Source organism: Cavia porcellus, unplaced genomic scaffold, assembly GCF_034190915.1.
Source record: "Cavia porcellus strain 051 isolate PalLab524CR breed Dunkin Hartley unplaced genomic scaffold, mCavPor4.1 scaffold_5, whole genome shotgun sequence".
Classification (NCBI taxonomy): domain Eukaryota; kingdom Metazoa; phylum Chordata; class Mammalia; order Rodentia; family Caviidae; genus Cavia; species Cavia porcellus.
The window spans coordinates 44,643,577-44,668,374 of record NW_026947488.1 but is presented as its reverse complement, the minus strand read 5'-3'; the positions used below and the strand labels follow the sequence as shown (position 1 = coordinate 44,668,374).

The 24,798-nt window shown below is 36.2% G+C and overlaps 1 protein-coding gene across 3 annotated transcripts in view; it reads left to right on the top strand.

Moving 5' to 3' along the window:
* Window positions 1-20,275, top strand: part of Plcb1 (phospholipase C beta 1) — a 690,621-nt gene extending 670,346 nt beyond the window's left edge. For 2 of the 3 annotated variants that reach the window (XM_003476583.5, XM_063248714.1), the window contains one exon: window positions 17,086-20,275. In XM_003476583.5, the coding sequence (XP_003476631.1) occupies window positions 17,086-17,313 (228 nt within the window). In that variant the 3' untranslated portion in view covers window positions 17,314-20,275. The remainder of the gene's footprint in view (window positions 1-17,085) is intronic. The other variant, XM_013159777.3, reaches the window with a different exon arrangement.
* The last annotated feature ends 4,523 nt before the right edge of the window (window positions 20,276-24,798 follow it).

The following is a 24,798-nucleotide window of genomic DNA, read 5'->3' as shown; positions in this document are numbered from 1 at the left end:
TGTTTTAAAAGCAAGTTTAGTAGACAAAGAAGCCTATTTCATTTTCTCAGCTCTTTGTCTTGGGGTAACATGCTCTGGCAACCAGGGTGTCACACAAAGACAAGTGTGGCTGGTACTGGAAGTAGGACTAATAACACCAATAGTTTTCAGCCTGCTATTTGAAGGAGGAAAGTTGTGTCCCACATTTTCACCTGAGTAAAGTGCTTCCATTTCAGAAGCCCTCATGACACTGACCTGTTACTTGTTTACTGGTTCATCTTGCCCAGGGTTTCTTACTTTGGAAGAAGTGGCTGATTTCTAATTGGTTCTTCCACTTCTAAGACCAGGGTGAGCTTGGCTTGATTGGATCACTAACTTTAACTCATCTCAGAGAAGCACAAAATCTGGAATATTCTTATAAATGGCATCTGCTGACCCGTAGAAAATAGTTGATAACAGTACAACCTAAAGTTTTTCAGTGTAGCCCTTCACATCCACATTAAAATCATAATAATCATCTTTATGTTTATGCATGCAAAAAACTCAAGGCGCATGCAAATTTGCTAAGATGCTAAGTTCTGATTCAGTAGATTTGGGTGAACTTGAGGTGCTACTGCTGATCTCAGGACCATACTAGGAATAGCAAAGCTTTATAAAATTCTCTTCTCCACACTGCTGAATGAGAACACTTTTCCTTCTAAAGATGGCATTCTGACTAGTTGAAAATCTTCTGAATTTTCAAAATCTCAGTCTTTCAATTAATTTAAGAAATCTGGGGGATTTTTATTGTTGTTTAAATCTCTTGGATATTTTTTTAAAAAGGTTTTCCTAGTTACTAGTTGAGTATTTTTCAGATTTTTTTTCCTCAAGGTATATTTTAGGTTGGGTTTTCTTAGATCAAGTTAAATATCTTCAAGAGTGATGAATAATTCAGCTGGATAAATGACCACTAGAATATGGTAAGAACTGAAGAACGCAGTGGAAATAAGGGAAAGAAGGAGAAAAGATACACAGTGCTACATTTTCTCCACTTTTCCCACCATGATTTTATGTCAATGTTGCTTTCATTCTTCCTTTATTGTGTAAGAAAACTTCCACCAACTTTCCATTCTAGTGAGTCACTGAGGGAGTACAAGAATGTGGGCTTCTCGCTGAAGCCTGATAAGGAAACAGATTATTGTACATAATAAGAGAGTATAGTGTTAGATTAATTGAGTTTGAATTGTGACTTCAGTGTTTACAGCTATGTTACATAACCGTAAAATGCTAATAGTATTTACTGGAAAAGAATAGTGTGAGAATTTGAAGAAGGAATCCATGTCAGTCACTTAGCCTAGGTTCCAGTGTATAGACAATGCTTAATAAATATTCAGAATAGTAGTCATTATTGTTTGATACCTATTGCAGGGTAAATCCTAAGTGTCTCAGTGGAAAAAGCCTCTGTGCTTGAGACACTGGCAATTAGTTCGTTTTTCACAAATGGAATCTGAAGCCCTCAGTTTTGGGCACTTCCTCAAAGGGAAGTCTAAACCCCAGGACTCAGAGTTCCAGAATTAGTAAGCTTATTGTGTATATTATTGATTTGACATTTCATCTTGTATGACTAACTCATGTTACTTTTTTCACTTTATTTTGGCTGACCAATTAGTATTTTACCTGTCTAATCTTTAAGGGAGAACAGTTTTGTACTATTTAGGATTCTCTAAGTCAGTTACCACTGAGTCATCCATTTGCAATAGTAAATGTTCAATGAATGTCCATGACTGGTGATTAATGAGAGTAGCCATACATCTCTGTAGTGTCTCAGGCTGGATTAAGCAAAAGACGCATCTTGAGGCTGATGCCTCTTGGAGAAATTAGTGTGTTGCCTGTGAGTTCTTATTTGTTTCTGCAATATGATATAACTGATGTCTGAAGAGGACTCAGAAGAAAGAACTGATGCACCAACAGAAGAACCATTGATTACTTTTCATGCAAGCTTAAATTCAAAACTATTTCTATCAGTTTCTTGACTCTCAATTCATTTTTTAATTAAATGATAGATACAGCTTTTTTGGAAAATATCATTATTCTGTTCATATTAGACCTGACAGCTAATTACTGTAGTTTTAGTATACATTTTTAAAAATATGTTATTATTGATCTACTAAATAAGTGCACATACATATTTACAGAACATAGAAGAATAAAGTGAAATTTATGTGTTAATAAAAGAGAAAGTCATATCAATAATTCCCCTTTTGATTATGTTTAAATTCAAACACAAATCATGTTATATACCTTGTTTAGTGGCACTTATACTCAAAAACTTTTTATTTAGCTCACATAGAAAATGTGAAATTACTTGTATAGATTAATTTGTATAAAACAAATTTAATAGTTGTATTAATGACCTATAAACAAGTAACAGTAAACCTCAATAAAGAATCATGTACTTATTGTGTTTGGGTCAGAAATAAAGAATAATTCATTAATTGATAAATTGAGTAATTGTCTTTTAGAGCAAACAGTTGATTAAAAGTCAGACTAAGAAGTTAATAAACCTTGATACGTTGGAAAAACATTGAAAATATACATTGTGACAATTGAGTATCTTAAGTAATTTAATATAAAAAGATTTTACTTTAAAAATGAATTGTATCCCAGGTGTGTTTTTATTATAATATGAAAGCTGTTTTCTTAAAGAACCATTATATCTATGCTATCGAATGTACATATTCTTATAGAGTAATTGGTCTTGTTTTGATGAGATAAGCTGCTTCTGAATATGCTGCATATTATTCATGATTTATTTACTTAAATGTTTAGCACAATTTCTCTTGATAGCTTTTTTTTTCATTTGAAATGTTATGTAACAAAAACAACAGAGAAAACTGGCATTTTAGTTTATGTGTCTATTCCATATATTGCTAGATGAAGAGGAAAATAAAATAAATGTATATTATCATGACACTGAGCACATTTCAGCTACAGCCTGTCTTCTCTTCTGTGCATCAACTTCTCAATATGAATATTCTTAGCAGCAGCTTGGACTTCCATTACATTATATATGAACACAAAATTGCCTAAGTCTACATGTTAAATAGAGGCCCAATACCTAAACTTGAATTTACTTGGATTGCTTCTTGAATTAAATCTTGCTTGAAACAGTTAAGACTGTGTGGGATCAGAAAAGAATACGTATTTTTCAAACTAAAGATCATCATTGGACAATTCATGAAAGATCTCTCAAGTAATATACAGAAAGTTAAATATTACTAACATGAGTCTGCTACTGGAGTACACCAATCCACAAACCATGAGAAAATACTGCAGATTTTCTATTGGAAAAGTAACAATCAATAAGCCTAAATTAAATACTTAAATGAATGTCTTACTGTGGGCTTCCCCAGCAGCAGAGCCTGAGACAAAGGTTTGAGTGCAATTGGTGTCCTGAGCAGACATCCCAGGAAACCAGTTAGAGAGAAAAACAAATGAGGCAGGAAGGGGAAGGCAGTGCATGTAAGGGTGTGGCTTTAGTGAGCAGTTCCATCGGTGGGGACCTGCTGTCCAGGCGCTCTAAGGATGCACCGTAGAGTATTCTGTGCAAAGCGGAGGGTTGCCGTGTTAATGCTGTGTGATCAAAAGTACAGTGAATGTTTAAATATTTTAGAATTTATCATAGTAAAAGACATTGCCATTAATTCCCATGGAAACACTCCACCTGGTTTCAAACATACTCATCCCATCCTACTTCTTGCCACTTTGTGAAGCAGTTACAGAAGTCTTCTTTTGTGTCTTTATGAGATGTCCCCGTGTGTGTGTGTGTGTGTGTGTGTGTGTGTGTGTGTGTGTGTGTGTTTTATCACATCTTGTAAGGACACAGAAAGGCAAACTCAAAACATTACAGTGTGTCCTCCTCCACTTTACTCACTGGCTATGGCACCATGTGACTTCCAGCTCTTCCCGAAAGTCAAAAAGATCATGAAAGGTTACCAAAGCAGGGTCAGGTATTTTAAGGGGCATTAATGGCAATGTGCCATTATCACATTTTTCAATTACACTATATGTATGTATGTGCTGTGTGGCATTCTACCAGAGAAAGCAGGCAGTTAGCATTATGACGATCTGTACCAAGATCTTTAGGCCACAGAGTTATAGGCTGAACATTCGTGGTCACAACTATAGTCGGCTTTAGAATTAAATGAAAAGGTTCCCAAGATTCTAATGCTATCACCACAACCAGTCAAATTTTAAGAGCATTAAACCTATACCTTGCTTCTAACAATAAACAAGAGTGTTTAGTTTTCGAAAATGTTTTCCAAATCTGATACTACTTTTTGGTAGGATTCATTGAATGCATGAATGCTTCTCATTAATTCATGTAAATTAATTACAACCCTTTTCCCAGCCTAAATCATTGGTTCTCACAATGCTTGAGAATCAACTATAGGGTTTAACAAAGCACAGACAAGGAGACTGCCACCCCAGTGCTTCTCGTTTAGCTAGTTTAGGGTGGACCTAAGAACTTGCATCTCTAACAAGACCCAAAGTGAGGCTGGTACTGTGATTCTGGGGACCACAACTGAGAACCTCTGCTCCGTACACCCCAACACATTCTAGGCATCTGTCTTAATCTTTTCTGTGTTTTACTACTAACTCTATCACCAGAAATATAGTTTATTCTTCAGTAAAAATAATGTTAAGGAGCCTTGGTATTACAGTGGCAGTCTATTTCTAACTGGAAGAGTTAAGGAAAGGAAGTTTTTTCCAACTCTGACAAAGACAACTTAAGGTTGGAATCTTCCATTCACAATTGAAGACTATGACTTTTATAATCATTTTTAGTAAGATGTGATGAATGATGGTGTTTCATAGTAAGGACTCAAAAGTAGAAATTAGCTTGGTAGATTTTCTGAGTGGTATTTTTACACAATACCATGTAAAATATGCACATAATTATTTTATTATTGATAGGCTATTAATCTCTTCTGTATTAAGAGATTTTTCACCTATTAGCACGTGGTCTTTTAGTTAGCATATGATTAGACAAAATACTGAGATTTATTTTTAAAAATTCAGAATTCCTGTTATTGTTCCCTCATAGTCATTTGTGTGCTACACAGAGGGGAGTGATAAGAAGCTACTGCTTGGACAAATACTCAAAAGAGCTGGCGTTTAATGGTGTCCAACTCTTTTAATCTTCAGTAAGTCCCGCTGTAATACCAAGGAGGACAATCGTCCCCTCTTTTGTGCACTGTTGTACATCATGTATGATTGCACACTTTTCTCAGCATATCCTATTATCATTTTATATTTCACATCCTCCTAGTAGCCTGGGGAATCCTTAAAGCCAGTGCCATGTCTCACTCATGTCTCCATGCCTAGCAAATGTCATAGGGCCACACACATAAATGTGTACTTGTGAAGTCTTGGATCAATGAGTGAGTAAATTAATTAATGTGTAAGGAATGAAACAGAAAGAAAAAGTGAATTAATGTAAGTAGAGGAGGAGTAAGAAATCAGAGGCATCTGCTTCCCAATCTGGTATTCCAGGAGTTAGAAAAGGTTCTGTGATAGGAGATCAAATTATTTACAGTAATACTAAATTGAAGTCACCTATTCTTGTTCTTAAAGAAGCAGCTGGCTGACAATCAGTTAAAAACTAGAATGGGTTTGGTAGAACTTTGTAGTTTTTCTGTCACCAGTAAGGTCATTTCCTTAAAGTCATTTCCTCCTGTGTAAATAAGAATGTCAAGGATTCATCAGATCTTTTAACTGAGTGATTTAAAGGAATTCTCCAAATTTTTGAAGCAACTCTAGGATTATATATGTCAGCATATGTTTGTTTGATAAGAAAGTGGAAAGAAATAATAAAATTTGGCTATCTCTGCCTTATTATCCAAGCAGAAGTAAAAATTATTTACAGTAATACTAAATTGAAGTCACCTGTTCTTGTTCTTAAAGAAGCAGCTGTACAGGTACTTCATATACTTTAATCCAATGAGAACAATAGAAGAAAAAGGAGGATTTTTTTTTCATTCCTGCAATTTCCTTGTAGAAGCAAAGAGATAAAGATTGATGTAAAGTGATAATGCCCTTGGGTTTCATAACACTAGCTCTTTTTCTCTTATAGCTATAAAGTAGCTATAAAGTACTCTAATTCTACTTTAAATTTAGAATAACCAAAAAAGCCTCCAGCAATTTAAGAGGCCATCCTTATGGTCTAAAAATTGGCTAATAACAGTAAATCATAAATAAAGGAAACTCTCAGAATATCTAGATGTATATTTATCATTCCCCTCACCTCAAAGTAAATCATGTAACATAAATTACATTTGTGAAAATATATTGCTTAGCTTGCCACTAGGGGCTATGGCAATACCAAAGTGTCAGTGGCTTCATGCAATTGAAATTCTTTTTAATGTGAGAGTTCAACATGGATCTTCCTGGTTGATGAATGTCTTGTTGCCACATGATGATCCAGAGAGCCAATTTCCTTTTGTAATGTGGCTCCATCTTCCCCTAGGACCTTGCTGGAATAGGGAGTATTAACGGCAGAGCTGCCCAGTGTACTTTTAAAACACTTTGTACTGACATTTCACCAGCAAGAATGGGCAGCTGGTCACTGTAATTGTAAAGATAGTCAAGAGGATTTGTAGGTATTTTTCCACTAGCTAGGCAGCTCCAGCCAGGTGCAGCAGACACCATGAGAAGGTGAATTGAATTTTGAAGATAATCAGCTATTGTCTACAATGTAGACAAAGGTAATAAAACTGGAATGTGCTTACTGCAGAACGACTCTGAACTGGCATCCTCTCCATACAAGAATTTAAGGTAAAGCAACCGCTCTGTGTTCCAAATCACTTTTGTAGACATTTTGAAGAGATGGGTCCACAATCAGAAGGATCTAGGCTAGCAGACTTACAAAAGAGCATTTCTACAGAAGCAACTTTCAGTTTGGTTTATCAGACTGCCCAGTTCAGCCATAGTGAGGTTAGCACAGTTGTATCACCACAACCACTTAACAAATCAAGTGGAAAAAGAGAGAGATAGCCTTGGTTCTTTAGCAAGTGCCTTCTATTCAAGAACAGGAGCAAAAGGTTATCCAGGGCTGGGGAAGGCATCTTCCTCTTCCAAGTGAGAGCTGCCATGTCCAAGACTCAGGACTCCAGCACAGTGTGGGTCTCTATCCACTCGTGCATGAATTAGAAGATGGAGGCCCATCCCTAACCCTGCATGGAGGGACTCCAGTGGACTTTGATGTAGTTATTATTTTTCTTTTTTTTTTAATGTTAAAATGAAAATAGAGTAAAAATGATGACACAGAATTTCAAAACATAATGGTAGGAAATTAACAATGATTAATATATTGCATATTGTTATCTTCAAAGTAGTTGTTCAGATTACAAGATATAGACATGACAAAAGATCAATCCATGAAAGCACAAACCACTCTTTCTGATGAACTAACACATTAGTAGTATAATTATTTATCTTGTATATATATATATATATTTTTTTTAAATCTTTTTCCTTCTTTTCTCTTTTCCCCTATCCTAGTTGTTCTTTCCTTTTGAGCATTTTTTTTCTCTTTCACTTTCACAATATCTATTGTAAATTTTGGATCTTATGTATTCTTTCAATTTTTTGCACTAGGGAGATAATATGATATTTATACATGCATATGATTTATTTCATTTATGAATATGGTCTCAAGTTGTATCCATTTATCTATAAAAGCCTCAATTTTATCCTCCTTTATAGCTGAGTATTAGTCCTTTTTATAAAAATACCACAACTTTTTTAACCATTCTTCAGTCGGTGGACATTTGTGTTGTTTCCCACATTAAGCTACTACAAATTGTGCCTCTGTAAACTTAGGTGCATATATATTGCTGAGGTACAGTGTTTTAAATTCGTCTGGGAAAATACCCAGAAGGGGAATAGCTGAGTTGAATGGGACCTCCGGTCCTCGTTTTTTGAGGAATCTCCAAACTGATTTCCACAATGGTTGTACCAGTCTAAATTCCTACCAACAGTGCAGCAGTGTTTCTTTTTCCCCATGGCCCCCCAGTTGTTGGTTGATTTCTTGTAGATAGCCATTCTTTCTATAGTGAGACATGTCACTATTATTTTAATTTGCATTTTCAAATAACCAATGATGTTGAAAATTTTTTTCATGCATTTATTTTCCATTTTTTATTTCTTCATCTGAGATGTGTATGTTCATCTCAGATGCCCATTTTTGGATTGGGTCCTTGAATTTGGAGGGCCTGAATTTTTTCAGTTCTTTATACATTCTAGATGTCTGAAGGACCGTTGGCTAATTTTTTTTTTTCCCTTTCTGTGGGTTTTCTTTTCACTGGGTTGGTGATTTCTTTGATGCACAAAAACTTTTTAATAAGAGGAGATGCCAGTTGTTCATCCTTTGAAGTATTTCCCGTGCAGTTTGCATTTTGTTCGTGAACTCTTTGCCTATGGGGAAATTATCTATCCAGTCCAAAGACAAATACAAGAATGTGTCGCTTCGATACTCCAGAGATTGCACACAGACCTGCATGATATTTTGTGAATTTCTAATCTAGATGCACACTAGTAAATCAGATTTAACAGGAAGTCCAGATGCCTGGCTTCTTTTGAAAAATCGGATGTGGCACCCTTGGGCAGAGGCATACACTTCCACGTGACTGTAACCTAGTTGGCAAAATCAGGTGGCTGCTGTTTATAACTGAGACACATCCTGTGTATTCACCACAGTTTCCATTCAGCCCCTGTCATTCAGGTGTCTTTCTACCTGGCTGTGTTTCACTTTACTTTCCCTGAGAAATCACATCATAATTTTCAGTTTTGCCTTTGGGTAGAAAAATCAGGCTCTGTATCAGTGGGGCTCCTCAACAGGTTTGTGAGGCCTGAGAACAAATACCCAGTTCCCTTGCAGACCAAGCTGTAAATGGTCAACCTGAAACTACAGCAATTTAAGCAGGAGGCGTAAGCATCATGTATAGAAGGAGTGATTACATAATTAGGACACACTCATTCTTTAAAAATCAATTATCCTGATAAAACGCTAGGATGGCTTGTCACTCTTGAAATATGCCTTTATAAAAAGAAGAGAAAAACCAAAACTAATTTTAGGTGATCAGGAGAAGGGCGTTCTCCAGGGATATAGCTGAGTTCATTCTAGGACACTGACACAGCCTGCCTCTTGTTTTTTTTTTTTTTTTTTTTTTTTAAATGCTACACACACACTTTGAGTCAAGAGAGAATGGTTGTAGTAAAAGCTCAAATTGAGTAATTTTTACTGCTGCTTGGGAGATAGTGAAAGGGGTGATTATCCAGGTGAACACAGAAGAGGAGCGTGTGACCTGAGCTGAGACTCACAGATGGGTGTTGTCCAGGGGAAAACCCTTTGGGGACCCAAGACTTCCCGAGCAGGGCATTTCACTGAGACTCCAGATTGTCAGTTGGTTTCATGCACCATCTGTTGTTCTTGACATACACTTACTTCTAATGCGACTCAGTGTAAGAATTGAATTTGTAATTTAAGTTCAATTCTTCCCTGTGGGTAGCATTCCACTTGATGGAAAAGAAATACATGCTGCATCTAAAAATAATTAGCCTTTGAATGGTCTTTTATTTCAGTTGACTTGAGGCTTTCTAGTATTGATCGTCTCGGGGCTGTGCGGTTGAGCGAATGGGACTCATCTGGTGTGCTTTTTCCCAGTCTCTCTCTAGTGGGGCACGGATTGTCCTTTGCTGTCATGCCCTTGTGTGTCATAGTTTAGGTAAATAAGGAGCCACAAAATAGTTACTTGCAAACTCAAATGAACCTTTTATTTGACTCTTACCTAAAATTTCTAAGTGTTAAATTTCTGAATTTGAGTATTTTTATTAAGAAATACATTTCCAACAGTTCCTAGATCCTGCTACTTTTCTAGTGCCTATTCCAAATCTCATTCACAGATTTCATGTTATTTCTTGGGCTTCATAACATAAATACTTGGGTTCAGAAATTATGAAGTTAATGTTCATGTTAATGTACATATTTACTAGATTGGTTATAGCCTATGACGTTTTATTTTAAACTTTGATTTTTCTTTGTTCCAGGTTTCCATTTGCTTGCCCTTTCTTATAGAATCTGACTCTATAAAAATAGTCTAATTAAATTAGACTATACTTCGTTGCAAACAGAAAAGCAGCCAGCTGACCAAAGAAAAATGCTTTAAACTGAAAAATGATGTAGGGAGACTAGAAAGCCAAAATCTTCTCAGTAGGACAGACACAAATAGGAAAGCCCAGTGAAGGTTTAAAAATAGACTGGGCTAACTAAAACTGTTTAAAGTCACTGCTTTCCACAAAATCATACTCTGTTTAAGAGGACAGTGTGTCCGTTGGGTCCTGAGCTGTGCTATGGAACCCCTCCTCCACATTGCTTTTTTGAAAAAGACACTTCTAATGATTTTTGTGAAAGCAATTTTGAAATCCTGGACATATAAGGAAAATAGCTTGGAATTATTTGCTGATCTTCCCTCCGTACACAGAATATCAGGTTTCTGAGATCTTCATAAATTTTGTTTTTGTATATTGAAAGATTAACCTGGAATGGTTGGGATGAATCCTTGAATTAAGAGGCAGTTGGGGTTCAGCTCTTAACTCTGCTCTGAGAATCTTGGGAGTGGGCTCCATTTCCTCAATTCATATTAGATGGGATTGTTGATTAATGTGTTTGATGTTTTGCTCAAGATTATAAAATAAGTCTTTGAAGCTTCCTCACATGAAAGGATAGGTCACCAAAGACTCAGATCATCTTTTGCCATTTCAACTGCATTGGTAACTTTATATTTGACTAGATATCTCTGCACTACTACCCAGACTGTTAATAATTTTAGAGAAATTAAAATTGTTTACCTTGTTCATCGTCATTTTTCGTCCAAGCTATGAGAGACCCCTGCTAAATCTGCCCTCAGAAAGCACCTAACCAAAAAGAGAACTTGTAGGCTCCTATAAGGGAAAAATATTCCAGTACAGATGCAAAAAAGTGTCAAGGTCTGGAACCACACATTAATTGAGATCTAAGTGACTCTCTGAATATTATAATTATTAGCATAAACTACAGCACAAGTTGCTTCTAGATGGTGAGTAATAAAGTTATATGTACACATAAGACAATAAGTTTCTTATTTCTCAAACATGTTAAACCATTATTTGCATATCTAAGCTTCACACACACTTTTGAGAGAAACTATGGAAGTACTAAGGAAACATAATAATGTGACACAGAAGACACAAAACTCTGGCATATAATGAACAATCACTTCTCTTGCAAGTTTGTCTGTTTCTGCTGCTCTTGACTGGGCACAGCTGTGCTTAGCTGGGCTTATTCATGTATCTGTCGTTTGTTGTAAGTCAGGTAGGGGGTTCTTCAGATATTTTCTGGACACGCTTACATCTCTGAGTACCAGCTAGATGTTGATCAAACCAGGATTATTTTGGCTGTGTGGCTGGGGAACTCAGCCTTGTTCTCTATGTCTCATTTGTACCGGACTCTTCCCATGACATGGCAAAGGAGCAAGAATTAAACTAAATGTTTCCTCAAGCCTCTGCTTGAGCCATGTCTGCTTATATCCCATTGACTAAAGCAAGTCACGTGATTGCTTCATTTTCAGAGAATATTGAAATGAATTGTATGTCTGTAATAAGAAAACTTAGTCATAGGCAAAGGCTGTGGATATATGGAGTGATAAAGTATTGGTGCCACTGATACAGTTTTCTTACTACAGAGAAAAGAATTAACTAGATTCTAAACCTAGTTTGCGACTCCTAAGCCATAGCCTTAGAAAGCCACTAACCAGCCTGGGCCACAGGTTTTTTACTGAGTAAAAGGAAAAAAATTTGACTATATAATTGCAAAAGTCCCTTTTCAAGACCTCAAAGTCCTGGAAGATTTGACTGTGTAATTGCTAACATTCCTTTCCAAGGCTTTTGCAGTAATCTCTAGATGCCTGTGACATGATTACAAAAGCAAATTTGAAGTGTATTTCAAGACAGAAATATGAAGTATAGGCTATATTAGGCAATTGTAACATTTTAGGAGAAGTATCTTTGGGAAGGGATGTAAAAGAAAAACTAGGGATGGAGCTAGGAGGAAATTCACATAAATTTGATCATGTTATTTATTGCTTTAGGAGAGAATTTCTCTTAAGGTACTTTATACATAGAGCTGTGTCAGACAGCACTGGCTTCTGAAGTTTTCACTTTCACGTTAGGAATGGTGCTTGGCAAATCACACAGTTTCTAGCTTCTGTCTCTTCTGTTTTATTGATTCAATAACTGGATCTGCTTAACATTTTGTCCATCTTGTCCTCGTCTCTTCAGCTCTCTTTTCCTGATTCCTAACATCTCTTATCCTGCCCTTTGCCTGGCGGCCTCCAATGAGGCTTTGCAGCCAAATCTGAGTATTAGAAACACCAGAGGTCTAGCATGATGAGATCTACTGAAAATAATCCTTCACTACATATCTACATCCTGAAATATTGTAAAAGATATGAAAAGATGTACAAAAGGAGAAAGCTGTCGAAAGAGTTTTAAAGTAGTGTTATTTAAAGCATGTTCTTTAGATTACCAACATCAGCATCTCTTGGAAGTTTCAAAGAAATTCAGACTCTTGATGACTGACCCAGATCTACTGAGTCAAACCCTGCATTGTAATAAAATCTTTAGGTGCTTTATATGTACATTAACTTTGCATATGTCCTTATCTAGAACTTGCCCATCCTGTCACTTTTAACACACAGCTATTTTTTAAATAAGCCACTGTAACAACGGAATAAATGACCCTCCATTGTAATCTATGTAATCTTTTATAAATAAAATAAATGCAGTGATTTAATTTGTTTATATTGGATCAGATTCAAAGGTTGAGATTCACAACCTCAATCACTTTTATGTTCCTATACAACACATATTTATGTATTTATTAAGACGGGGTATTGCTAAGTAGTTCAGCCTGGCCTTGAACTCACTATGTAGCCCAGGATGGTATTGAACTCACAGCCTCCTGCCTCAGCCTCCTGAGTGCTGGGATTATAGATGTACACCACCATGCCAAGATTTTAACAGATTTGGGGACTGAAAAAGGAAAAGGGAAGTTAGAGCTAAAGAACTCAGTCTTTCTGGTGAAGGCCATCTGTGATATGTCCCATAGGAAAGGGAAAAGGCTGAGAGCTTCTGCCTAGGATAGAGATACCAAAGACACTGACAGATCCTATAAAGTCAGACTCTTCAAGTCCAGTCTCCTACACAAAATATCCCCGTATCACTTTAAGGTCAAAATGTAGGCTTCATCTTCCTCCTCCATAGCCTGTTTTAGTCCTTAGCACCCATTCAACCAGTATCTTATTTTCCCATACTCATTGCCACTTCAGAAGGAATCTTAGTTCTTGGTCCTGCACAGCACAAAACACAGACTTTAATCAGGGTGATCAGAAAAAATTATTGGTAAATGCATCAAAATCAATGGCAAACTAGAAGGTAACTCAAAATGAAAGATTTATGATCATGTTCACTGATATTAATATAAAGACAAGGACTACTTACTGAGTGAAAATATTCCAACTTGTTTTTATGTGCCAACCTTTTTTTTTCCTTACAAGTAAATTTATTCAATATTTATTAATAAGTAATAATAACATACTAAGCATTTAACATATGAGACAATTTAACCTTTAACAGGGCAGGATGGTGGGTAGCTCAGAGGATAGAGTTCTTACATAACAAATGTGTGGCCCTGGGTTTGATCTCCAGGACTAAGAATCAAGCAAACATATACCAAAAAAAATTTTTTTTCAAAAACAACAACTTAGGAAAATTAGTATCAATAAGCCCATTTTTAAATATAAGATCATTGAAATTCTAAGACATTAAATAAGCTGCCCAATATCATATTTGATAAAATGCAAGTATTTTATACCCCATACAGAGGAAAAAAAATCTTATCTACCTCTACATGCATTATCAACTTTCTGTAGATCTATGACAACAGTTTAGGTTATCGCTGCTTTCTTAGCTCTTTGCAGTAGGCTTATTGCTGGTAATATTTGTTCACAGTTTGAAAATGCATGTTAATATCATTTTCAAGCAAATGTAATTGTTTGGGAAAGTCTACCAAAAAATTAGGGTTTTATCCACACTTCAGTAGATGGTGAAAAGTTGACAGGACTATACATTCGCTGAGAACTAACTATTCTTCCACAGTGGCATGACCTACCTCATTTATTTCTTCTTGGTCTGGAGTATTTCCCACTTTAACTTGGAAAAACACTGACTACCATATTACTCCTTCTCTTTCCATTCCAGTTGCCACTGGCAACCTTGAATTAGAGGATTGAACATAGCAGCATTTTCCTGATGGCTTGTGATTCTGAACTTCAGTATCTTTCTATGGAGTCACTCCTACCCTGGGTCATGAAGGAATCCAAATTGAATTTGCTGTGCCACTACTGCGACCCTATGGGTTTTATTAATTTTTGAACAGTTTTTGTTTGTTGAGGTTAGCTGATCAATTCACAGGGGTAGTGTGAATTTAGAAACTGTACTCACTCAGCATGAATGTGGGTTTCTGATTCCCTTCACAGACATTTTTCCTCTAACTGGTCCCATGAGTCATTTAGCATCCTTGTTCATTCCCGGGTTTATGGGCTGAGTTTTCCCAATCCCCATTTCAAGAGTAGAGACCCCTGCTCTGCCCTTGAGCTTCAATTTCAGCAGTCAGACAATCCATGTGCCGGGAGGCCTCCTGTCCCAATATTAAAATCTAGCCCTGAGCAATGGAGAATCCAATCCACTACCCCTGGAGCCACATACATTCAAAGTCTATTATTTTTAAGTTCCTCTGCTCAAAATTGAAGTAAATGTGTTTGTTCTGTTTTATTTAGCATTTCCCTGCTTTTGGAATAGAAGAGGAATTTCTCAGTCAGCCAGTGGCCCATCACAATTGACTCTTGGAAAACTTAGAGAAAAACAAGTAAACAAAAACTGGAATGGTTGGGATATAGATTATAGTCTGATTTTCCCTCGTGGCACTTTCCAGCAATCCTAGGGTAACCCGCCTGACCTCAGTCTGTATTTCTCATACAATCCTGTTATTTTTAATCTTGGTTCAAGCAAAATTTCATGAACTTACTCTAAAAATAATATTGGGTCTTACACAGCTACTCAGGCTCTAAAGCCAATCATTCTATGATTGTATTTTGTGAAAGCTTTTCTCATTGTTTTTAATGTCTTCTTAGTCAACTCATACTGAGATTAAAATATTACCGTCTTGTGATGATTCTTCATATAATTTTCTTGGTCACATTCAGATTTCTGCATTTCTATTCTTTGTATCTTTTAAAATGTATTTGATTTTAGTTTTACTTTAGAATGCTGGTTTCATGCTAAAAAAATAATCTGCTTACCCTAAACATAAAAGAAATAGGAAAATAAAAATACTCATAATCCCAAAACGGTGGGCCATTTGAGCAGTCCCGTTAGACAAGACCTGTCCTTTCTGGCTCCTCTGACCCTCCATTCCCACTTCCTAGCACAAAGTCTGCTTGTTTGACTTTCATGATTTCTTGACCCCTGAAAAATGAGTTTGCAGTTTATGGGCTGAAGAGGCTTTCCTGGAAGGGCCCCAGGCATGGCCCTGCAGACTTTTCACATTTTTATGTTGAGCAAGTGTTTAGTTGATGAGAGAAGAGAGAGAGAGAGAGAGAGAGAGAGAGAGAGAGAGAGAGAGAGAGAGAGAGAGAGGAGAAAGAAATAGAAAAGGCTCTGACTTGAAATAGTAAATATAATTTTGAAATTAACCTGTTAATAGCTGAAAGACTTTTCAAAAAGAATGAAATCTGTGGCATCTTATATAAACCATGAGGCAGTGACCTAGTTAAGAACACAATAAAATCTACTGCTTCATGATAAAAGAGAGTACAATAAAGTTATAATTTAGCCACAATTAGGTCAATGATTATAAATTGTTGAAAATAATTATTAAGTTCCCCAAATTAAATTTTTATTAGAATTAAATTACTAAGATTAGTAAAAAATTTTGGTTTAGTGGTTAGCATTTTCTTACTTTTTTAGTTTTTTAATAATTAAAAAACTAGCACTGTTCAAGCACCAAGGTTTCTTCTCCTATCCATTATCCTAAGAGAAACTGCCAAGTTAAGTACAACATACTTGAGATCTGTTATTTTTCAGAATCCACAACGTGGCTGATTTTAGGCTCCTCATTTAGCATTCAGGAAGCACAGGGAACTGTAGTTAAAACTCATGTAGTTATCGTCTGGGCTCACGTAGAAGAGCAGATTCCCAGCAGGCAGCTCTCACTGCTGCCCCCACTCCCACTCCTCTGCGACCCAAGAATCCCCACTTTTACAGTACTTTTACAGCTAAAGCTGCCATGTGACTAGGCACAAGATGCAAATTTTACCTGACATTAAAAAATCTGGAAAATTCCAAGTTAAAGTGCTAACAATACATTTAAAAGAAAGCTAAAGCAGTTCAAAAGACAAATAAGAATTACAACAAAAAGTAACCAAAATAAGGAAGCAATAAAAAGAAGTCAAAATAAAAACTAAAACTAGCTAAATGGGTGTGTTCACTTTGTAAAAATATATCAGGCTGCTCTTTAAAAGCCCTCATGGGCTTGGCGATGCAGCTCTGTGGTAGAGTGTGTGCTTAGCATGCCTGAGGACCTGAATTCGATCCCCAGCAGGGCAAACAACAGAAAAAAATAAAATAAAAAAGCAGTCAGAACTGAATCTGTACCCCTTTTGCCCACTTCCCCAATCTGCTCACCTCAGCCTGGCTCCTAGTTGAGCTTGGCACTCCAGTTATCAGCAGCCTTATTTTAGTCCAAGTCTTTAGCCCTGCTATGCTACGTGTAACCCAAGCTTGACTTTCAGCTATGAACAAATGATATGTTGAACCAACTACTGTGTTTTCATCTTCTCTATAGGTTACCACCTGTGAGTGATAATTTTAAATTAATTTATTCTCCTCCCCTACCATTCACATATTTCTTTCAAACAGTTTCTACATGAGTGTGTAGAAAGTTCATTCTCTTCTCTTGATTTCTCCTAGCTGCAAATGGAACTGGAACAAGAATACCAAGACAAGTTCAAGAGATTGCCTCTGGAGATTTTGGAGTTCGTGCAGGAAGCTATGAAAGGGAAGATCAGTGAAGACAGCAACCATGGCTCTGCCCCAGCTTCCTGGCCCTTGGACCCTGGAAAAGTGAACCACAAGACTCCCTCCAGTGAGGAGGTAGAAGGAGAGAACCCAGGAAAGGAATTTGATACTCCTCTGTAATTGTTCCTCCCAGACCCTCAGGATGTGCATGGCCATTCAAGCTCCATCAGACTCTCATACTGGAAAGATCACTGCCCAGGATCATCTTCCTGAGAAGCATCCTTTAGCCTAAAATCCACACTGTAGGGAGAGTTCCAGAAGGCTCCATGAAGAGATTCCCCTCCCTAGGCTCCATGTGTCATGTGGAAACTATTGCAGGTCTACTAGTGAAGAATGCATGTATGTGGGATTTTTGTTTTTGTTCCAATAGTAAATTCAAAGCAAGCAACTTGCTGGCTCCATGGAATGTTTAATGAAGGATAGTGTATTCTTTGAGGAAATTTTGAGCTCGTGTTTTTATTTGAAGCTTTGGTGTAAAGTATTTCAAAGTAATAGAAGTAGTTTGAGAAGTCCATAGCACTATTGAACACTATTGAATAGACAACATTGTGCATTTGTTTCGTAACTGCCCCTCAACTCCATATTTTCAAGTTAACATACATATTAAATTTGTTCATTCTTTGCTTAGCAAGCACTGGTGGCTTGCAGTTTGCTAGTTTATTTATCATAGAGATATTAGTATATTTGTTAATGACATGGCTTTATTAGATACTATAATGATTCAAATAAGCTTTTTTTCCTTTTATTTTATAAATCACTTGATTGTAACCTTGACAAGTGACGCCATGCCAAGATTTAGCAATAAGGATTGTATATTTAGCTGCATGAGAAATTCAGGCACTGTGCTATCCAAATTGACTATGTGCACTCAAAGTCTGGATACACATTAGTTGTTGGCCTGAAATGATCAAATAGCTACAAAGGATCTGTCCTGTTGAATAGAGAATTGAGTTGGTATATGTTAAGCAGAAATTCAATCAGAATGAACAGGTTCCAACAGTCATTTTGCTATCTGACACTTTTTATGTTTCATTTATTTTTAATATAGAGAGGAAGGTTTAATATTTATCTAAAGAATACACAGATCATGTATAAATGATATATATTATCTCCATGTATATATGTATGTACTCCTCCATGTAAGTGGATACACACAGGCATGTGGGTATATATTTATTAATTGGCAATGACCCAAATAGCTTTCACAAGCTTTAAAAGCAAATTAAAGGATAAATGGGTGGAAAAGAAGGGGGTCAAATATCTGGATTACATGGATAGTAAAATATATGGAAATAAATTTAAAATCTGATGGAACCATTGATGTAGATTTAGAATTTAGATTATGAAGTTGATAATTTTTTACAGGAACAAAAGTTGGATATTAAGCTTGTTTAAATGGTCAGAATATAAAAAATGTATAGGAGAGATGCAAAAAACTTATTAATATCTTCCATAATTTTTAAATATTAGTCATTTCTAATGCATTCTAACATTAAAAGAAACTCATTATACATTTAGTATATGCATTTAATTGTATCTTTTTAAGTTCCTAATTTAAGTGGCATGAGAAAAATTATATCATGATAAAACTGATCAAAAACATTATTGAATGATTTTAAGTAGAAAGAATAATTATAGAAAATTATAGAATGATACAAAGAACATTAAAGTCCAGAAGCAAGATGCTACAGCTTTATTTTACTTCAAAATAAACCTGTCTGATTGTAGTTTAGTAAAATATTTTGTAATGAAAAAACCAGTGTGTCCTGAAAATTGTGTTTCAAGAATTTAACATTTTTATGGAAATTACTTATTTAACTTTAAGCAATAACTAGGAATTACAATTAAGTTTTAATCAAAATGAAGGCATATTTCAAACATTAAGAAAGAGTGTTTGATTTAAAATGCACATGTAGTGTGACCCAAGGGGAAAATCACCTCCTCTTCGAGATGATTATATTTTGATCTGAAGAATTGAGAGTGTTAATTAGATACTTAATAAAAATTGGACTTCCACAGAAAGGGAAATCTTTTGTAAATCATTCTACTTTTGCACTTTGAAGGAAGGCATTAAGCATAAAGAAGCAAGAATGGTCAAAATCGAATGCTGCATTTTTATAATCACAATTACAGAGTGTCTAAAATCACAGAAGAATGAACTAGAAGCATTCATAACCAAACACAATGGTAATTATTACAGAATACTATCACATTTTAGTCCAGAGATAGGCTAAGACTGAATAACTTTGACTTAGGTTGTGCTGTTTTGGTAGTCGGATTTCATTATCTTAGTGATTCCAGCCATTTTACAATATGTTTGTATTTGGCCATTTACTGTAATCACATTTTTATATCTGTACAATGACACTTTTTGCAGTTGTGGGGTAGTGTGCAACACTGTGCATCTTATATTAAACTACTACAGTGATGCTATCATTTAATAACATTAATACTACTTGAAAATAGACAAAGATAAAGAAAAAGGGTCTATATGATGTGCAGTTTTTGCCTTTATGTATTTGCCTTATTCGTTGTTGAATGTGTGAAATTGCGTACTGTGTTTTTTCCTGAAATAGAAAGTAGAGTTGTATAATAAATTAGACTGTGTCCCTGACACCTTTACACTACTGAGAATAGCGTGGTTTTGGCCGTGTAACCCAATTTTCAAAATTCTAATGACATGCCATGTGTTTCGGTTTTTAATATTTCATTTTAATCCTTCATTACTATCATGCATTAATTAATACTCTGGTAGATAAACAATCATTAAATAATTCCAAAAGAAAGGGTCATTGCTTGCATTCCTTTGAATTTAATGTTGCGCTTGTGCACTGTATTAGTATTGTTCATGATGGATTCAATTGTGACTTTTGCCTTTTAAGAAGAAAAAAAGAGTAGGACAAAGTATTTGAAGCTCTTAAAATGTACATATTTTGGTTGTTCTATCTAGAATTATTTAAAATGCATAATTCACATTTTTGTAATAATTCTATGCAATTTTGTGGCATGATGTTTCTTCCACTTGTAATTTTATGTGCTTTCATCACAAATCCAAAGGAAACAATAAAAATTTCTTAACACATTCAACTGCTACTTCTTGGTGCCCAAGCCAACTTCCTCTTGGTAGGGGAGATCCTGGGAAGAGCCAACCTTCTAGTCTTGAAGGCCTGCAAAACTTGTACCAGGGGGCACGGTGGTCACGGCCTCCTTTCTGCATCCAGGAGTGCTGTTGTGTTTGCCACTGCTTCCATAACAGGAATCACAACCTTTGTTCTTCCCATCTTCCTCTTGTTGTTCCCCTCTCCCTTGTTTCTTAAGCTAAGGAAGGTAAAACAGACAAAAATTCTTTCCCTGAAAAATAGCGGAAATGACAGGAACTACCAAAGCACTTGATGTCAGTTTTCTTCTGAAAACAGATTACCTGCAACATTGACGGGCAACACTAAGTTCTATGCAGATGTCCCAGGGGTAACCCCAAATATACACTATATCCCAGGAGTGCTTTAAATGCTAGGTTGTAAATTACTCCAAAATCCTGGCTCCAAACAACAAGAAGAATCTCTTATTTCTGCCAGCTTTTGTGGAGTCAAGAATTCAGACAGGCCATAGCAGAGATGACTTTTCCCTGTTCCATAATCTCTGGGCCCTCGGCTGGAAGATTCAAAGGCTTGGGGCTGGAATTCAGTCACATATCTTGTGGTTAGTGTCAGTTGCAAGACTAGCTGTTGCTCTGGGCTGGAATACTCACATATTCCCTCCCTGTGTGGCCTGGGATTTCTCACAAAATGGTAGTTGGATTCCAAAATTGAGCCTCTTGAGAGTGCTAGATAGAAACTGTCAACACTTTTTAGGACCAAGTCTTGAAGTTACACATATCAATTATGCCTGAATCTTTCTTTTCAATGGTGCTGATACAAACCCCTTCCCAGATTCTAGGTGAAGGAAGAAATATGACCCCCATCTCATCTTGGGGCACTATTGATCTCTGATAAAGAAAATAGACATTGGAATAAATATGACGGCATAAAAATGGAATATGAAGGCTTGAAAAATACAAGCCTCATGGGGTATAATCAAACTGAATTTAGGTTATCCTCAAAGCTGTTCCATCTCCTTCATATACTCTGTTAGTAAACAAAACTAGTATTTATCTAGTTCCCCAAAACAAAACATTGGTGAGGCATCTGATTATCCCTCATCCCTTTTACAATAAATCACTAAGTCAGATCAATTTTCACCCTGAGATGACCCTTAAATTAATTTGCTGTATTTTCCCTTTATGAAGTTAATCCTGATTTGCCAACTTGATTGGATTGAGAAATACCTCAAGTAGCAATAAAGCTTACCCATTGCTGTGAGTGTATGTGGGTCATGGAGGTATGACCTTGCTCTACTTCCTGCCCACTGAAAATCTAAGTGACTATATTCCATCATTCCCATGTTGTTGCTGTGTTGGAACCAACTGACCATAAACTGAATTCCCTGTGGCCATGAGCCAAATTAAGCCTCTCTTCCTTTAACTTGCAGCTGCTAATAGCTAGTCACACTCTTGAGAGACTGATGGCTACCATCAGAGACCAATAACCAGCAATGGCTAGGAAAAGCAGTCAGCCAAGCCTCCACATGCCTGCTGCCATTGGGGGAGTCTTGGTAACCACACATGTCCATAAAAGCCTGCTCCACCCCATATCCCCTGCAGGAACTTAGGTTAGGAGAAACTCAGGTGCCTGGCCCATTCCCCTGCATCACAGATAGGCAACAACATAAGAACTGCCTGGGACTCCTCAATAGGCTCCTAGGAAAGGTGGGATCCCAAAGGATCCCAGGAAAACATCAAAACAAAGGTGTACAAGGCAATCACAGACCTCCAGCCCACACAGAACAAGTCTCATCCAAAGGATCTCAGGAAAATGTTAAAACAAAGGTGCAAAAGGCAATCTCAGACCTCTTGCCCACACAGAACAAGTCTAGGAGACATAGACATAGAAGAAATTATAAGTCACACACCTGAAATTTCTGAAAGGATAGCAACTGAAGTAAAGAAACTTCATGGAGCTTCAGATTAGAAATAATATCTTGAGTAAATAAGAAATGATAAACAATGAAAAAATTGCTGAGTATATTTAAAGAAGACAGATTTAAAAAAAGAAGAGCATAGGAAAATGATAGGTACCTTGAATGAACAATATAGAAAAGAATTATAATTCATGAAACATTAAAAGAGATATCCAGAAAATTAAATATTTCATTGAAAGCTGGCAAAACCACTTGAAAGAAATTGAAGATAGACTTTCAGACCTTAAAGACAGGATAGCAGTTAGTGATCACGAAAGGAAAGCTCTCTTAAAAGTAGCAAGGAACTTGGAAATAGCAATTCAATGGCGGCAAGATAATGCAACAAAAATAATTTAAGAGTGATAGGTGTCAGAAAAAAAGCAAGGGTCAACACAAATGACATAAATAGACTATTTACAGAAGTAATAGCAGAAAACTTCCCAAACATGGGAAAAGGACCTAACAAACAGATAAGTGAGATGTAAAGAACTCAATTAGCCATAATTAAAATAAATCTACACACAAACATATAATAATCAAGATCCCAAAATTCAGCACATGAATACAGTATTAAAAGCTGTTAGAGAAAAGAATAGACCATTTATAAAGGAAACCCCATCAGAATGATGGCAGACTGGTCAATACAAACCAAAGAGCTTGGAGTGAAGTATTTCAAGTCCTGAAAGAAAACTACTTCCAATCCAGATTGTTGTACCCTACAAAACTATCTTTCAAAATTAATAGAGAAGTAAAATATTTCCATGATAAAGAACAAGTGAAGGAATTCATGACCACCAAAGCAACCCTACAAAGAGTACTGAAGGATATTCTCAGAAGAAATAAATATGATCACAGTTCCAGGTACAGCAATGGGCAGTGAGGGAGAGGGATTTGCTCATAACCAATAATGTAGATGACCTCAATTTACCAAAAAAAAGAAACAGGCAGAGTGGATAAGCAGACAGAATCCATCAATATGCTTTATACAAGAAACATATTTGATCAAAAGGAAATTCATGGACTAAAGGTTAGAAGAGAAAAGACAGTGCTCCATGAGATGGAGACCCAGAAAAAAGTAGAGGAAACTTACCCATAAACTGTAGAATGAATAAGATAGTATTTTTATATAATGGAAAGCTACTCAGCTATAAAGAAGGATAATCCCAAGGCTCTTGTAGATAAGTGGATGCAATTTGAGATCATGTTCATGAGTGAAATGGTTCAGAATCACATGGGTGAACATCATGTTGCTTCCCTAGTATAAAAAATTGAGGGAGTTAGTGGGGTCCTAAATATACAATAGATATTTTGGAAGTGAAAGGGAAGGAAATGTCTAAAAATGGACAGTAGCAACGATTGTTAATTTCCTATTATCTTGTTTTAAAGCCTTGTATCATTTTCATTGTTTTGTTTGATTTTATTCTGTTGTTTTGTTTTTATTTTATTTTGTTTGACCCGGTATGGACAGATTTTGAAGATAACAAGAAGCATTGTGGTAGCCATTGTTGATTTCCTGTATCTTGTTTTGAAATCCTGTATCACTTTCATTATTTTGTTTTGATCGGTTTTATTCTGTTTCATTTTGTTTGGATTATTGTATTTAAAATAAAACAAAAATTAATTAATTAGTTGAGGCTTTGGGGTTCTGTGTCTCAGCAACAAAAAGCTGATTAATAGTCCCCTGTTCTACTACTGTTTCTTCCCACCTGACAAGGGTCACCTAAATGTAAACCATGTGACCATTTCCTCATACTATAGCTAAACTGATAACACAAAGGGGAAAAGGGATTAAAAGCCTTTAACTGATCCCAGTTATTCTGAGGATAAGATGTAACCTGTTTCATGAATATTTAAGATACTTCAGGCGATGTGTCCTTCATAGCTTCCCAGCTCAGTGTCATTATATGCCTCATATCCCACACTTCAGCCTTATAAACTATCTTACTTCACGGTCTTTTACACTACTAGTCCCTTAATTATTTGGACCTTTCCTTTTTATTTCCCTTTCTCTTGAATACCTTGTCCAAAAACACACAGTAACTCTCATGTGACAGTTTTCCCCCAGGTCCCCTCCTTCCTTGGATAACTACTATTTATTTTCTTTTATCTAACTCCTACATACATTTCTTGTCTAATTCCTATGTGCAGCTTTGCTCCAGGGAGTCTTCAATCCACACAAGCTTCTATGAGGCCCTTTCCCTGTGCTTTAATTGCATTTTGTATTAATTATCTATTGCTGTATCACAAATGGCAAAATTTAGAGAGCACAGCCACTACTTAGAATTGGTTGGGAGTCTGTGCTTCAACAGAATCTGAACTGTTGGTTGCTCTGAGTTAGGTCTGGCTGATCTCATTTGGATTTATCCATGCAGCCTCTGTAAATTAAGAACTTGTTAATGGCTAATGGCAGCTGCAGGCTTGCTCTTTCATGTTTCTGGAACAATAGGGCTGACTTGACTCTATTTTCTCTGATTTTACATTCTGCATAAAACTAACTGTGGCCTTTTCACATGTCAAATGTAGAAGCCAATGAAAACAAAAGATTGTTAA